The sequence below is a fragment of the Dipteris shenzhenensis genome, chromosome 3 (assembly GCF_047967505.1).
Source record: "Dipteris shenzhenensis isolate YYH24624 ecotype China chromosome 3, Dip_SZ_1.0, whole genome shotgun sequence".
NCBI lineage: Eukaryota > Viridiplantae > Streptophyta > Polypodiopsida > Gleicheniales > Dipteridaceae > Dipteris > Dipteris shenzhenensis.
The window spans coordinates 12047797-12065063 of record NC_141598.1 but is presented as its reverse complement, the minus strand read 5'-3'; the positions used below and the strand labels follow the sequence as shown (position 1 = coordinate 12065063).

At 41.4% G+C, this 17267-nt stretch overlaps 1 protein-coding gene across 1 annotated transcript; it reads right to left on the bottom strand.

Annotated features, from left to right (window-relative positions):
* Positions 1 to 3649: 3649 nt before the first annotated feature.
* On the bottom strand, positions 3650 to 6346 carry LOC147903365 (pentatricopeptide repeat-containing protein At2g13600-like). The gene is made up of 4 exons (XM_087371468.1): positions 5259 to 6346; positions 4598 to 5150; positions 4350 to 4513; positions 3650 to 3851 (listed from the first exon to the last, which is right to left on the bottom strand). The coding sequence occupies exons 1-4, from the start codon at positions 6344 to 6346 to the stop codon at positions 3650 to 3652; spliced, it is 2007 nt and encodes a 668-aa protein (XP_087227594.1).
* Positions 6347 to 17267: the final 10921 nt, after the last annotated feature.

Here is a 17267-nt window from a genome sequence, read left to right as displayed (position 1 = left end):
TAGTAGTGATAAGTTCATTTTGCCATAAATGATTCGAGTCAATCTATCTACTCAAACAACAAACCTAGTAGGGATGAGTTCATTTTGGCATAAACTATAAGTATGACTTGGTTAATTCTTCCTTATTTCTTGTTCATGATCCTATTCAGTTTATTATGTGAGCAAGATTCATAATTCCATTTCGTTAATTTCTCATGTTACAAAAGCATGTGCTGACGTCGTGGCCTGCTATAACACCACAACCTTGGATCTTTATGTGGGACATTAATTTGCTATATGATTATGTAGTGTGGACACCAATATGTTCTCTCCTTGGGTAGATCAATGGTGTTGATTATGCTCCCTACAAATTTTTCTCTATGGATTGGATCATCCTTGATGCTCATTTCTTTGCTTTATAATTCTTTCTCTTTACTAATACTTACCTCATGTGCAGTCAATTTGGCACCCTCACCATCAGACTGTAAATTAATCATCCCCTCTAATGCTAATTGTTGCTTCATGGGCTTATTTATAGTTCTCATGTCTGTAAACTTTTTTAATTGGACTAAAAATACCTAACGTTGAACCCCCCATTATATTGAATGAAGCATAATCTAGGGACTTGAGTGGCCCTTTAAGACTTTTTGCACATGCCCAAATTTTGGATTTTGTATTTGTATGCTACGCACTTGAACTCAAGTCATGGTTACTCAAGTATAATAAAAAATAAAACTTCTACGTTTTAAAGTGTTTTTTGTGTGCAGTGCACTTGGAACAACAAGTTTACTTTCCCTCTAGCAACAATCTTATGGCCCTTGTGATGATTTTGGCAAAGTACATATGATAACACTTTATAGTTAGGTGCATGTGTGACTCAACCATAATATTGAGCACTCAAGCATAAGGATATTGAGCTCAAGTATAGGGAACAACTGTCTTGTCAAATGTTTTAAGATCATGCATGCACTAAGAAATGGCTTGAGATGAGGATAGGCATCACATGGAAGCATATGACGCTTTGTAGGGAAATTGGAGATTTTTGCTCAAGAGGGAATTTGAGTATAGGGGCTAGGGCATGCACGTATAAGCCCTAGCACTTGAGTATGGGAACTCAATTAGACTATATTAGTTTCATGGATTGAACTTTTGTCTTTACATATGCAACATTTTCACATGCATACAAGGTTTGCTAGCTTGTTAACTTTAGCTTGAAGCTCACATAGAGGGAAATCACTTGAGCTCGCTTGAGTATGAAAAGTAGAGTTCTTGAGGAATTTTCTCTAGTCATATGTGGATTTGGTTTTCTCAATCCCTTCCCAAAATTTTATTTATGTTCTGCAGCATGCTTTTGTGAAATCTAAATACTCGAGTGATTTGTAAGAATAATGTGGCGCTAGCTAACTGGAGTTACGCTTGTAAAAAGCCTTTATATTTTAGAACATTCTTGCACCTATGCAAGCTGATCTTGAAGAATACAACACCCATATGATTGAATATTTCAAAACGTACCAAAATATATGTGCAAACTTATACTTGAGTTAGGGAAGCTCGAGCAAAGGAAATTTCAATAACCCAAAGTTTTAAAGATTTGTGAGGTTCAAAGAAAATACATCATTCTCCTTCAACCTCTCCTTCCATGATCTATATTCCATCAGAACAAAGTCATGTGGAAAAAATTTATTTCCCTTTTATGTAGGATGTTCCGTCACTCAAAGATAGAACCTTATTGTTGTTGGTTCTTCCCTTCTCCTTGGAGTGTTATGCTTGAGTTTCTTAAGCCCTTTGCTCTTTTTAAGAAATCCTATCGCTTGTGCTCTAGTTTTACCATTCTCTGTGCTTTTTATGGCCCCTTCTTTTTAAAAGCCATCTAGAGAAAGCCTTGCATGTTGCAAGTTTTAACCCCAAATGGTGTAAAACCCCTATGTCAAGTGTATATCTAGATTAGAAATGCTATAACACTCCACTTGTGTAAAGCAACCCTCAAATTTTGAAAGTTCTGACAAGATTTATGCACTTTTTAGGATATAACTTGTTTACAATGACCACATAAAAAATGTGCCAAAATGTCATTAGTTAGCCCTTATATATACTGAATGCCTTCTAATCTTGACGCAAACTTTACATATGATTTATGAATTATAAGTTGACAAACTTTAGGTTGAAGTCACAAACCTTTGACATGGAATGAATTTGCCAAGTTTCCATCCCTCAATCTATTTGGAATTTTGTCAAAGTTTAGGTTGAATTCACAAATCTAACATTGAACGACTTTGCAAAGTTTCCATCCCCCAATCTATTTGGAATTTTGCAAAAATTCTAGAAACTTCATTATGTTGCTTTTGCATTCTAAGCACTCAAAACTGTGGCCCTAGCCTTTTTGTACACTCTAAATAATTTTTTACAACTTTGCACATTCAAATTCAAGTTCTTATATTAGATCTATTTTTTCGTTTTGTTACATAAACGCAGATCTAGCTTAAGAAGTGGAAGAATGTAGAACAAGTCTCCTTTACCATTTGGAGTTGGGTTGTGTAAAAGTCGAATTTATGGGTTGAAGATAAGAAATAGTACATCAAGAGTAGGGGTTCAAGGTTTACAAATTAGAGTTGGGTTTAGAAAAAAGAGTAAGAGCATAAACGTTGGGAACTTAAGGTATGGAAGGGATTCTTAGGTTAGGAGTTAGAAATTCTTAAGGTTTAGGAGTTTAGACCTTTTAGATTTTAAAAGGAGTTTAGAGTTTTAAGGGTTCAGGAGGAGTTTATAATTTTTAGGGTTTAGGGGAAGTATAGAGTTTTTGAGTTTTTATTGTTTTTTAGGGTTGAGAAGAAGTTAGACCTGAGCATTTTTGTTTGTGAAACTCGAATAGGAGCTAGAGAGCATGGAATAAGACAGCAAGAGAGCTGGGAGAGAGTTTGGGAGAAGCGGGAGGGAGATTGTAATAAGGGAAAATGGTTGCATGCAATTCCAAGGGAGGGAGAGAGGGAGAGAGAGAGAGAGAGAGAGAGAGCAAGTTTTCATACGACTCCCATGCTAAGCTAAATAATTGGCAGATTCCACTCTCCTGGACCTAGCTCCCATATGTGTGGCTCCAGCACTCGATCACTTCCTGTCCATGTCCACTAATATGCTTCCATTGGTTATCTGTCTGAGGTTCTTGCTGACTCCATTGAGGCCTAGCTTCTGCTGCTATGTTACCTAGCTTTTGCAGCTAGGTTCTGCTGTTGGCCCAGCCTTCCAATGTTAGATCCACTTTTACCTAGACCAAGGTCTTGCTGATCCGTCTTTGCTACTTGGTCTGCTCGCTTCCCTAAACCCTTATTGATGTCCCTTGGACAACCTTGAAGATGAAATTTGAGATGAAACGACAGTTACACCATTGACCTCCACATACAGTTGGTGTCTGGCACACCATTACCAACCGTTGACTTTCTAACCTCCACTGCATCATCAAACCTAGCTGCCTTAGCATGGATATTTGCTAGCAATACATAAGGTGAAGCGTTCCTTCGATTGTCTCAACAGAAAAATTTGCAGGGTGCACAGCCCTCTCCACATCGTTGTGAATCCTACATGACGAAAGCAAGCTCAGCCATGCTGAAGAGATGTCTTCAAATATCATACTAATTACAGTTGGTGTCTGGCACACCATTACCAACCGTTTGACTTTCTAACCTCCACTGCATATCAGCCATGCTGAAGAGATGTCTTCAAATGGCATATTAATGATCAAGTCCTCTGCCTCTTCCAGTAGTCCTCTTCGCCCAAGAAGATCAATCATGCAAACATAATGCTCCACCGAGGGGGTTATGCCATGGTCTCTATTCATGGAGGCAAAGTATCGCCTCCCATCAGCAACCAGACCCATATGACTGCAAGCAGTGAGAATGCAGATGAAAGTGATCTTGTCTGGCTCTAAGCCTTTGGCACACATTCTATCAAACAGTTGAAGGGCCTCCTTACCCTGACCATTCTGGGCGCACATAGCAATCATGGCATTCCAGGATACCAAATCCTGCAATGGCATCTGTTCAAACACTGCCCTTGCATCCTCTAGGCACCCACACTTGCCATACATATTGACAAGGGCTGTCCCCACAACAGCATCTGACTCCCAACCATTGCCCACAACAATAGCATGGATCACTCGACCGTCCTCTAGGGCTGCCACACTTGCACATGCATCAACGATGCAGATGAAGGTGATCTTGTTTGGCTCGAAGCCTTCGGCCTGCATTTGACCGAACAATTGCAGGGCCTCCTTGCCATGCCCATTTTGGTCACTTGCAACGATCATGGCACTCCAGGAGATGACATCCCTCTGTGGCATCTCTGCAAATACTTGCCTTGCATCATCTAGGCTTCCACACTTGCCATACATATTGACGAGGGCATTCCCGACAACAACATCCAACTCCCATCCTTCACCAGCAGCAGTAGACTGGACCAACCAACCCTCTTCTAGGGCTCCCACACTGGCACACGCATCCACAATGCAGATGAAGGCGATCTTGTCTAGCTGGAAACCCTGGGCCTGCATTTGACCAAATAGTTGCACGGCTTCCTTGCCATGCCCATTCTGGGAACAAGCTGCAATCATGGCAGTCCAAGAGACCACCTCCCGTTGTGGCATCTCCATAAACACTGCCCTTGCATCATCTAAGCTCCCACACTTGCCATACAGATTGACGAGGCTTGTCCCCAGAATGCCATCAAGTTCCCATCCACTGCCAACAATGGTAGCATGGATCACTTGACCCTCTTCTAGGGCTGCCACACTGGCACATGCATTCACAAGACAGACGAATGTGATCTTGTTCGGCCTAATGCCTTTTGCCTGCATATGACCAAACAACTGCAATGCCTCCTTGCCATGCTCATTCTGCGTACATGCAGCAATCATGGCACACCAAGAGACCACATTCTGCTGTGGTGCCCCTGCAAACACTGCCCTTGCATCATCTAATCTCCCACACTTTCCATACATATTTACAATGGCTGTCCCCAAAACATTGTCGGACTCCCATCCATTGCCAGCAACAGTGGCATGGATCACATGGCCCTCTTCTAGGGCTGCCCCACAGGCACAGGCATCCACAATGCAGATGAAGGGGATTTTGTCTAGCTCAAACCCTTCGGCCTGCAATTGGCAGAACAGTTGCAAAGCCTCCCTGCAATGCCCGTTTTGGGCACAAGCAGCAATCATGGCAGTCCAGGAGACCACATTCCGCAGTTGCATATCTGCAAACACTGCCCTTGCATCATCTAGGATCCCACACTTGCCATACATATTTATGAGGGTGTTCCCGACCACCACATCCAACTCCCACCCCTTGCTAGCAAGGGTAGCATGGATCACTCGACCCTCTTTTAGGGCTGCCGCATTGGCACATGCGTCTACAAGGCTGATGAACGTAATCTTGTTCGCCTCGAAGCCCTCCGCCTGCATTTGACCAAACAGCTGTAACCCCTCCCCGCCATGCCCATTCTGGGCACAAGCAGCGATCATGGTGCTCCAGGAAACCATATTCCGCTGTGACATCTCTGCAAACACTGCCTTTGCATCATCTAGGCTCGTGCACTTGCCATGCATATTAACAAGGGCGTTTCCCACAACAACATCTGACTCCAATCCAGTTCCAGCAACAGTAGCATGGACCATTCGACCTTCTTCTATGACCGGCACACTAGCACATGCATCCACAACACAGATGAAAGTAACCTTGTCTAGCTCAAAGCCTTCAGCCTGCATTCGGCCAAATAGTTGCAGGGCCTCCGTCCCATGCCCATTCTTGGTACATGCAGCGATCATGGCATTCCAGGAGACCACATCCCGCTGAGGCATTTCTGCAAACAATGCCCGGGCATCATCCAGGCCCTCATTGTGGCCAAACGCTGCGATCATAATATTCCAAGAATACAAATTCCGATAAGCTATTCGGTCAAACACAGCACGTGCATTCTCCAGGCTCCCACACTTGCTGTACATCTGTAGAAGAAGGTTACTCAAAAATATGTTGCCAGAATATCCACGCGTGTTCATGTGTTCATGCACACGTTTGCCATCAGACAGGGCTCTTGCACTAGTGCAACGTCTCAAAAGAGAGGCATAGGTAGCATAATCGGTTTCTGGACCCAGCTGACTCAGAATCTCTGCATTCAAGCTTTCATAACTGCAGCCTTCGTTCCTCAGATGGTGCCTATCAAACATCTCGTTTCGCACCTCTTCAGCTATCCAGGCACTGCGCGGTAGCTTGGTGGTCATCCACCTCATATAGCGGAAATGCAATGCCCGCAGAACTTTACCCTTGTGCCTACCAAAGTCTTCTCTTGTATCCCTTGCCAAAGGGCCCGGCCTATCGAACATATTTGAGCTTGTAGGCTTGTGTAACATACTACCCTGTATGGTTGCCCTAGCTCCTTCAGCACTTCTTCAGCAATCCACACACCGTGTGACAGCTTGGTGGCTTGCCCTTGTGCCTTATCTTCTATTCTTAGCCCCCTATCCAAGAAATTCGAGCGCAACATAATACCTTGTCTCACAATAGAGAAATAGCCCTATAGGATTAATGGGGTTCACAGATGAGAGCAAGAACTTCAATGGGCATTCTACAGCTGTAAGGGAAGAAGCGGATCAACTGAACTTAAGAAGAATTAGTTACTCAATGAGAAGAAGGAAACCACGAGTGATATGTTGGCATTAAGGAATTCTCAGCACAGGAACGAGGACTTCGAACAGGTTAACGTCAAAGCCACATTTTCTTGCGCGAAACAGAAATCGGTAGCGACAGGAAGATGACTGCTTTAATGGCATACCATGCATGTAGTGGGGAATGGGCCCACAACCCGCCGGCCATCACATGCCGGATTCCTCACACTATTTCTAGCCCAACATCCCTCACTCTAGCTTATTCCCCACGTGCAGGGATAGAGGTGTTAGACGACACGTGGCCGATTCGTAACCGTGGTCGATTCATAGTGATAGTTGTAGGCCAAGTTAGGAAAGGGTAGATTCCCGCTCACTATCTGGCTCAGATCGGACGGCTCAAATTTGATCTGAGTCGACCACCCTGCAGACCTTTACGCCGATTGCATGTTGTTCTCTTTGTGGTGATGTACAGGTTGGAATGGGCCGGGGGCCTCGTGGAAAGTTTCGGAGGTCACGATTTCTCGTCGAAGGCTGGGACAATCCGACCTAAAGGTCCATCTCTGGTTCATTCCTCCACGTGGAGAGTGATTGTGGGGGGCTATGTAGGCATCGTGTGTTAACAAAATCTAATTGTGGGCGATTGGGGTTAGGTAACTTAAATGTGGGTAGTTCGGTTAGTCCAGAATTCAATAGTTTTTGTCTAAAATCGCTTCGTATGGTCATACCACCTTGTTCTGGTCAAGGTCCAAAGGGGCTAAGGTCAAGCAAGTTAGTAGGGGGTAGGATGAGTACATCCAATAATATTTTGCAATGGGGCATCCATCTCCTCCCACTCCCTTTTTTGCGAAAATTTATTCTATATATAATATATATAAAGGAAAATTCAGTCTCATAAGAAACAATTACAAGGGGGACATCTACTCAACTTTAGTACTTCAAACTCTTAATAATCCACCCTCCAAACCTTGAACACCATCCTCAAAGAGGCTTCTAGCTCTTGAAACCACATCCCTAGAGCAGCTTGTTTTCCAAAAATCAACCAATTTCTTAGTCGCCATATCCAACTAATGATGACAGCTGTGATGGTCTGCCAAACTTTCCACAAACTAGCATTCATCCCCTTTTATCTCCTTGTAGAGCAACTTTCCATCTTATTGGAAAAACTATTTGCATTCCACTGAACCAACGACCTATCTTTTTCCACACCAGAAGTACTCAGGGCATTATGTTTCCCTTGACTTGCAAAACACACAAAAAGGCAATTGTGTCGAATTCCACTTGGCGACCCTTATTTTCACAAGCAACTTGCCGATCAACCCTCCACAGCTAAATTTGAACAATGGAGTAGCATCCCACACTTTGCTCAATCTTATTTTCCATGCATTTGTCCTGGGGGCATCCTTATCCAATTTCTACAGAGATCTAAGCTACTATGAACCCTCTGCACAGCATACCAGGATCTTTTAGAGTGTATCTGCTTAGATCTTTACCTGCTTCATTGATAAAACTCCACCTTTAGAGTGCACCTGCTCAGATCTTTACTTGCTCCATTGATAAAACTCCTCGGATTGTCTCGATCGACACAAACTTGATTACTCTTCACATTGCTTTATAATCCGAAGTACTATCGATATCTGAGGATCAATTAATGTGTACTTTCTCCATAGTATTTCTTTATTAACCCATCTTCGTCCTCTTGAATGCCATATGTTTCTTCAATGAATTAACAAAAAAGGGAAAATAGAGATCACATCAATGGAGACATATGTTAGTGTGTGTGAAACCAGCCGCAACAACATAAAGGGCGGTAGGATCCACTTAATTACAGCATACATAGTAATTTGACAAATAATTATGCACCACAAATTAGATCACAGGGGAGCTAGGGCGCTCCTACTCAAAAACAAGGACACCAATTGGCCCCAAACATTGGCACCCCTTGTGGTATTTATTTAACATTCATTTGAAGCCAAGTGGCTGATTACAAAGGTCTCTAGGAAGCTGCACCACAGGCAAACCAATGCCCACAGACTCCCCATCCAGCCCACCCTGTAATTCCCTGCTCAACTGCAAATGGTGAAATGGCATCCAATCACTAGACAATCCTGTATTCTCAGCCAACAAAAGCAAGCAACAACTACAAGACAAAGCCTTCAATAGCCAAACTCTGGTGCAATCAATCGCCAAAGCACTCCCAAATAGGTTGCCTCAATCTATAGCCTCCCTGGCCACTGCCCAACATCATAAATCAACCTTTCTTCGCAAGGAAAGAAACCCAAATATAATAACTAGCCAACAACCAACAGCAAAAGCAGGCAAAAAGCGAGCCTTCTTCTACCCACAATATCCATAGAAGATAGGTCACTGCAGCGGCTGGAAAACCTTAGATCTTGCAAAGAAAAGATGATTCTACTCTGGCACAACCCCAAAAGCAGCTTAGAAGAGAACACCCATGCCTGGAAAGTTACCTAAATCAACATCAACACCCCAAAAGCTCCAAAAATCAAATCTCAAGTTTCCCTGCAGAGCTTGGATAGCCCGAAAGCAAATCAGAATCTTCTGTAGCAGCTTGGATAGCCTAGAAACACCTAGAATAGGACGCAATCTCCTGGCATAGCTCGGAAGACCTGTAAATGAAATCGCAATCTGGAAGAGACACCTTGGCTGAAATCGCAATCTGCAACAAGCTCCTAGATCTAGTGTGATTTCCTCAGGCTAGATGCACTGGAACTGGCCTTGGCTAATGGCAATTTTCGCTCGCAGGGTCTAAAAGCTAGATGCACTGGAACTGGCCCTGGCTAATGGCAATTTTCCCTAGCAGGGTCTGAAAGCTCCTGACAGATGATGATTTGGCTCTAGCAGCACCTCGTAGGCTTTGGTAGCTCATAACTGATGGTCTAGCTCCTTCTAGAACTGATTTTGGCCTTCTGAGTCCAAAAGAAGGGCTCTCCCCCTCTTTTTAGAACCCTGTGCTAAAAATATCAATTTTTAATTGCACCACTCTTCCTGTGTTGCACACTTTGGCCCTAGGAATTAATTGCCTAGTAACTGGGCGCACATTCACAATTTCCAAGGGCCCACTAGGGAATTTTAATTCCCCAAGTCCAGCCCAATGGCCGGACCCTCATGCCTTAGAGGCTCAAGGTAGTCACACGCAAATTATGGGAGTCGCAAATCAAAAGTCCCATAATTTCACGTCCTCATGACAATGTGCTTGCAACAATAATCCTGCAAGCAAATAAAAGTTTAGTACCTTCCCACATTGCAAATTCCTTCTGCTTTTTGTCCATGCACCAATCAAAATTTTCCTTCAGACTAACTACAAAACCAATAGGGCACCCCAGATATTTGACAATTTCTCCCACTTTAATCCATCAAAACAAAAAGAGTGAAGTCCAACCTGGTAGTTCACCCCATTCCAACCATATTACAGTTGTTTAACAATGGTTACTCCTAGAATCTGTTAGCATCGAAAATTCCTCAAACACTGATAAGAAGGTTCTTATGTTCTCCTCCCTTTCCACAAGCATACTAGTGTTATCATCAGCAAAAAATAGTGTACACATATGAGAACCATCTGGAAAAGGCAATCCCTTAATATAGCCTTGATTCTAATAATAGTCTAATTGATAGAGCAGAGGCTCTATAACAATGGCAAAGAACAGTGGAGCCAACATGCACCCATGCCTTATGGATCTCCTCAATGTAAAAGGTCCCTTCAAATAACCATTTAGTGACAACCCGGCATAAGCATTTGAAAACAATACTGCAGTCATTGCACAAAACCCTTGCCAAACACCAATCGGGCCCCAACCTCTCCATGGTAGCAATGATAAAATCAAGCTCTCTGTCATAAGGCTTTTCTAGATCTAGATTTAGTAGCACAAATTTCTCATTGTGTAGTACATCATAGTCTATTACATGCAATACATTAAATACTGCATCATGTATATTTTGACCAAAAACAAATCCATATTGTTTTTAACATGGATAATTCTGCCAAGTATGAACTTTATCTTATTCACCATGACTTTTGCCATTACCTTGTAAACACAATTCAACATTGTGAGTGGTCTCGAATGACCAAGCAGAGATTTATTTTGTCCTTTGGGTATTAGCTTCACAATACCAGTGTTAAGGTTGTGTGGCATATATCCCCTTTGAAAGCATTAATTTATCAATGTGGTCATTTCTCTACCACAAACCTGCCAAAAAACTGTGGATTTGATTTCCTCCCATGAAAAGGGTCGTTGTAGAAGCATAAATTCATGAGGCATTACACAACTTTGCATCTTACTCAGGAACGTATCAACTCTCGTTTTGTAATCCGGAATGACTAGAGGGCTAGTCCACAATATCTGCCACTTGCTTCATGAACACATCTGCAATCAAATCATCTTGAAAATCTCTTTTCCTTTCACTATTCACTACAGATGAGATATTCTCATGCAACCTCTTTTGCTTAATGACATTAAAGAAGAAGGTAGTTGGCCTATCCCCTTCCCGCATCCACCTCATTCTAGTTTGTAACTTCAAGGTAGCGAATCTAGAGTGCTTTATAGACCTTAAATAGAGCTTAGTAGCACTTAAAAGAGGCAAGAGAATAACATCATTTGGACTATCTCTCATAGCTACGAAAACGCTTTCTCTAGCCACATGTCACCAAGTAACATTTTTTCTTTGATGAAGTGCTCTCTGACATCAATGTGCTTTGTTCAAGAGTGATATATTGGATTCTTAGCCAATGCTTGAGCCAATTGATTATCACAGTATATTGTTGTTGGCTTTGACTCATCAAAGTAACTGTTTCTGACAATAGTCTTCTGATCCACATAGCCTCACATGCACCTGTACTGAGTGCCCTATATCCTACTTCACTCAAAGACAAAGAAACAGTTGGCTATTTGTTTGACAACCATGATATAGCACCTTGACCAAGGAAAAATGCATATCCCTGTGTGGATCTCCTAGTCTCATGATCTCCTGCATAGTCACTGTAACAATATCCATGCAACCGTGGATGACTTCCTTTGTCTTCTATTCCAAATTGTCTTGTACCTCTCATGTATCTCAAGAGTCTTTTGGCTACATTCTAGTGAGACTGTTTGTCATAAACTGTGCATGTAAGCTTACTGCATAACAAATATGTGGTCATGTGATAGTCAGATATATAAGAGAGCCGATGAGCTGCTGTAGTACCTATCATTAACTGTAGGCTTTTCTGAATCTTTTGTAAGTTTCAAACTATGTTCCATGGGAGTGGCTGCAATCTTGCAATCTGCCATATGAAACTTCTTCAAGAGACTATTAATATACTTGAGCTGACTCATAAAGGGGTTGTCTAAATCTCTCCAGAACTCAATACCAAGACAATAGTGCATAAGTCCAAAATCTTTCATGTCGAACTCTGTAGATAAGTCTTGTTTTAGCTTTTTGATGAATCTATACTTACTTCCTATCACAATCAGATCATCTACGTACAAAAGTGCAATAGTAATGTCTTCCCCTTGAGCTTTATAGTAGAGAGTATGATCTACAATAGATTTCACGTATCCCAAATCAGCAAAATACTTGTCGATTCTTCTGTACCAACTTTTGGATGCTTGCTTTAAGCCATAGAGACTTTTCTTGAGATGGAAAACCTGATTCTCTTTCCCTGGTTCAACATAACCTACTCGTTGTTGCATGTAGACTTCCTCGTCTAAGTAACTATTGAGAAATGCATTCTTGACATTGAGCTGATACACATTCCATTTGCTGAGTGTCACTAGTGATATCAAGAACTGTATGGAATCCATCTTTGCTACTGGAGCATAAGCCTCATCATAATCCTAAACATATTGCTATGCAAATCCTTTTGCAACTAGTTTGGATTTGTATCTTTGAATATTTCCATCTGGATTACACTTCACTTTGTATACCCATAAGGTCGCATAATTCCCAATAATTATTCTTGTACAAAGCATCCATTTCTTCATTCATATAGCAATTTTCCATTCTGGCTTGTCTACTGCAATTTTGAAGTACACTGGCTCTTCTGTAGCCATGATGGTAGTCATAAGAGCATAGTTAGTGGTTTCAACCTAAATTGCTTTGCCTTTCGGAGTATTTGTCAATCTAGCTGGTGGTTTGCTTTCCCTAGTAGACCGTCTGAGTTGATGTGGCTCTGCTTGGGGTGTTTCTAGAAATTCTTGCTCTTCTTCATCAACCTTTTCTATAGATGATTGAGTAATCGGTGTGTCTATCTCCTATGTATTTGAGGTTTTCCATTTTAATCCCTCATCAAAGATTACATCTTTGGAGATATTGACCTTGCAGTTGATGGGATCATACAACTTGTATGCTTTGCTTTCTTCACTGTAGCCAACCATGATGCATTTACGTGGCTTCGCATCCAATTTCCTACAAAGGTCATCATGTATGTGGGCATATGCTATGCAACCAAATATGCGGAGATGCCCAATGCATGGCTTATGTCCAGTGAATGTTTCATAAGGTGTCATACCTTGAATCGGTTCGGTACGAAGCCAATTAAGCAAATAGTTTGCAGTGGCTATTGCTACTACGCGATTCTGATTCGGAAGATGCTTCTCACTAAGCATTGCTCTAGCAATGTCTGCTAAAGTACCATTCTTCCTTTCAGCTCTTCCATTCTGCTGAGGAGTATTTACACAAGTGAATTGTCTTCGAATGCCGTGACTTCCGCAAAATTTCATGAATGCTGAAGACATGTATTCACCTCCTCTGTCTGATCTCATGACTTTGATCTTTCTGCCTGTTTGGTATTCTACCCTGGCTTTGAATTCTTGAAATCTGGAAAACACTTCAAATTTCTCTTTCAGAAAGTAGACCCAACAATATCTGTTGTAGTCATCAATGAAAGTCAAGTAGTAAAGTAAACCATTGATGTTGTGGGTCTGGGCATAACCCCATACATCTCTGTGTATCAAATCAAGAATACCTCATGCTCAAGAGGTGCTTCTATCGAATTTGGTTCGCTTTTGTTTGCCGAAGCAGCATGCTTCGCAAACTTTTCCAAGAAATAGTAGCTTAGGAATCCCAATTGCCATATTTTGATTCCTGAGATCTAGCAAGCTCTTGAAATTGACATGACCATATCTCTTGTGCTATTTTGCGGATAGTGGCATTTGTTGCGGTTGAGCTGACATGGCATGTAGATCTGGTAATGTAGCTAGCATTCTGTATAAGTGTCCTTCCTTGACTCCTTTCCCTACTAGTTGAAATCTTATGGATTTGTCTCTAATAGTGCATTCATCTCCATCGAAAATGACTCGGTAGTTGTGTTCCGTCATTTGACCTACTGACAAGAGGTTCTTGCTGAGCTTCAGAGCGTAGAGTACATCTTTCACCAATCCTTTCGTACTAGTGAAATTGTTCACAGGAATAATGCCTGTCCCTTGAACTGGATTCGGTATATTATCTGCTGTGTAGATGACATTCTTCTGGCCTTCTAATGGCTTCATCTCTGTGAATTATGCCTGATGATTTGTCATATGAGATGATGCACCACTGTCAATGTACCAAGGATCCTGATTTGCTTGGTAGACTTGATGACTAAATTCCTCTTTTGTATTGAAATCAGTGTCTAGATACACTGTATCAGTTTTTTGCATTTGCTCATTTGCAAGAAACATATTCCCATGTTCATTTGCATAATGACTGTGACTAGAATGTCCACCACGACGATGATTTCCTCTTTCACAGAAATTCCCTTGATTGCTACTGGATTGCTCGCCTTGGTCGTACTGTTTCTTCTGCAATCTCTTTCATAGTGTCCAAACTTATGACAATAGTTGCACTAAATGTTTGACACCTTGGTGGATGCATTCCCTCGTCCTTGGAATCTTCCTTGGTTGGAATGATTTCCTCTTTGCTGATTCTGATGTTGCTGAGGATGATGTTGATGCTGATTTTGACTTTGCTAATGATGACCACTTCTCTGGAATGATTTGCCTCTGCCTCTACCTCTGCTTCTATATGAAGCTGTGAATGCCTAATCATTAGAATGACCTTTGCATGCATGAATAGCCTGAGTCTTGAGTTCTTCACCAAGTAAGACTGATTGAAGTTCTTCTAGTGTCGGAATTTGCTGTTGGGGATGGCAATACTCTGGACTAGATTCTCATATCCCTCTCCTAGTCCATTTAGGATGACTTAAACCATTTTTGCAGGATTCATAATCTCTCCTACTGCTGCAAGTTGATTGTTATAGTAGTTGATCTTGATTATGTAAGCATGACCTACTTCGCTGCTGTTGTTGAGGAAACTCTAGTTGATTTGGTTTCTCATTGTAAGAATCCTGGAAGTGTTCTTGGACTCGTAGAGAGCTGCAAACATATACCGTGCTTCTTTTGATGTCTTGACAGTGTTGAGTTGTCCTAGCATGACATCTTGCACATTCTGCTTGATCGGATGATTTGCATACTTGTCTTTCTTATCCCATTCTGCCTGTGCTCGGGCAATGGTACATCAGATGATCTTCAGCTCATGACAATTGAGCATATAGGTTTGACAGGCCATCGTACCTTGTCAACTTTATGGGCCTCTTCTTCAGTAGAGCAATGTCTCATACCTGCACCTTTGGCCCTAGATTTTCAGCCCTGGATCACTCTATCCACACTGACTATGCGGTCTTCTTTGACCTCGCATCATTCGACAGAGATTATAGTTCTATTGCAGCATACCTCACACATTGCTGTTGTCAGTTTTTTTGGGTTGGTGACACCCTCGTATGTCACAATCTACCGGATTGTTTCTCCATAGCTACATCGACTAGCCTCACATCTGGATGCCTCTTCTACAGAGCAGCTACACAGTCCACGATGACACATGACATGTTCATCTTTGACATGTTCAGTGTGCAGCCATACACACTGTCATTTACGAAGTCATCATTCGATCGATTAGTCTTTGATGATCTTGACTTTCTGCATTCTTCCTTCCTCTTCCTTTCGGCCTATCTTTTGGGTTCTATTCCCAAAGGTGAAGGATGACCTACAACTTAAGAGGGGGAAATGCACATCTTGTACAAGACCACATAAGTTATACTCATTGTACATGCTTCCACTACGTAGTCACTGTGCTCACATCCACAAATACCACTCTGATTTCTTTTTAGTTTTGGATGCTTATATATGCACTAAACAAAATCCACAAACATGTCTTGTACATGCACCCTCTACTTACCCAGTGCAATTTAAGAGGGGGTGTTAAAGATAATGTAAATTGCACTATCCACATAGGGCATAGGGGTAAACCCTAACCCTAACCCTAAGAGGTTCACATGTATATCTTCATGTTCATTGTCAATACACTTAGTGTAAAGGTAGCTATATCGTGTGCACTACTCTCTGTCTCCCTCTCTCACTTTTGAATACTCCTAGTGATGACAATTTCAGAATGTATTTGTTTCCTATGTACCAATAATAGATCCTGAAGATGAATGTGCCCTATAGAATTCAAAAGCTGAGAATGAGTATGCTACTGAAGCTGTTGCTTGGAGAAAAGAAAAAAAATTGCAATCCAAAAATCCATTTGCCAAAAAAGCTGGTTCGCTTGGAAAAAAAAGCCTTTTGCCAGAAAAGCCAGTTCACTTGAAAACTAATGTTTGCTTGTTGAAAGGGATTTTTGCCAGCCAAATGGGCTTTTTGCTTAACTAACAGGCTTTATGCCTACCTATGAAAATATTGTTGTTTACGGAGACCATAAGAAGAATAAAGAATTCAAATATAGCAAAAAACAAAGGAAAGTTGCCATCGAAACTTTGCATATAACTACTGGTCTAGGAGATATCATTTATAAAACCTTCATTGTTTTAGCTATTTTCTATTCTCTTTACTAAGCTATGCACGGCTTCTAGAAGGAAATCAAAGTGATTCATTTAAAACTGTAAAGGTAGCCCTGTTGACATTTTTTTTCTCTTTTAAGGAAAAAAAGGTGAGCCGGGCATTCAAAATAATAACAATGGACCCAAACAAATCAATTGACAACATCTTGCACAAACAAAACTTACGCCATGTCATGCATTATGGTTACACACCAAACGATTGTTTATTTGATGCAATCACATACCTATTGAAAAATGGGATGACCTTTGAACAACTACATACTATAACAATCCAAAATTTTGTTTCAAACTTGCACAACAATGACTAGCACACAATAAACTGTTTCAACGCATATTTGGATTTGAGCTTCATATGTGAACAACATGGAGTTAAAATGCACGATGAATACATTACATGAATAAGTGTTCTAAGATAACGAGGTGGCCTTTGAGGGAGATAGATTTGCCATTGCATGGCTTTCAAAGTTCCTTCAAAGACCAATTCAAGTGTGGTCATCTGCAAACCGGAAAGATATGTATGTAGTGTGGCAAAATGAAAATGTCTCATCCCCAATATGGATCTTGTATGATGACTATTCTATACACCCTTACCGCTTTGAGCCAATTGTTGAAACCACAACTCAATCTGATGATGTTGTAATTCTCACAGTAAAGCAAAACTACAAACCCAGATCTCGCACCTAGTGTTGAAAATCAGCACTGAATTGACATTGTCTTGCATTATCAACATAGTCCCAGTGATTGTTTATTCGATACAATAAAGTACTTAGT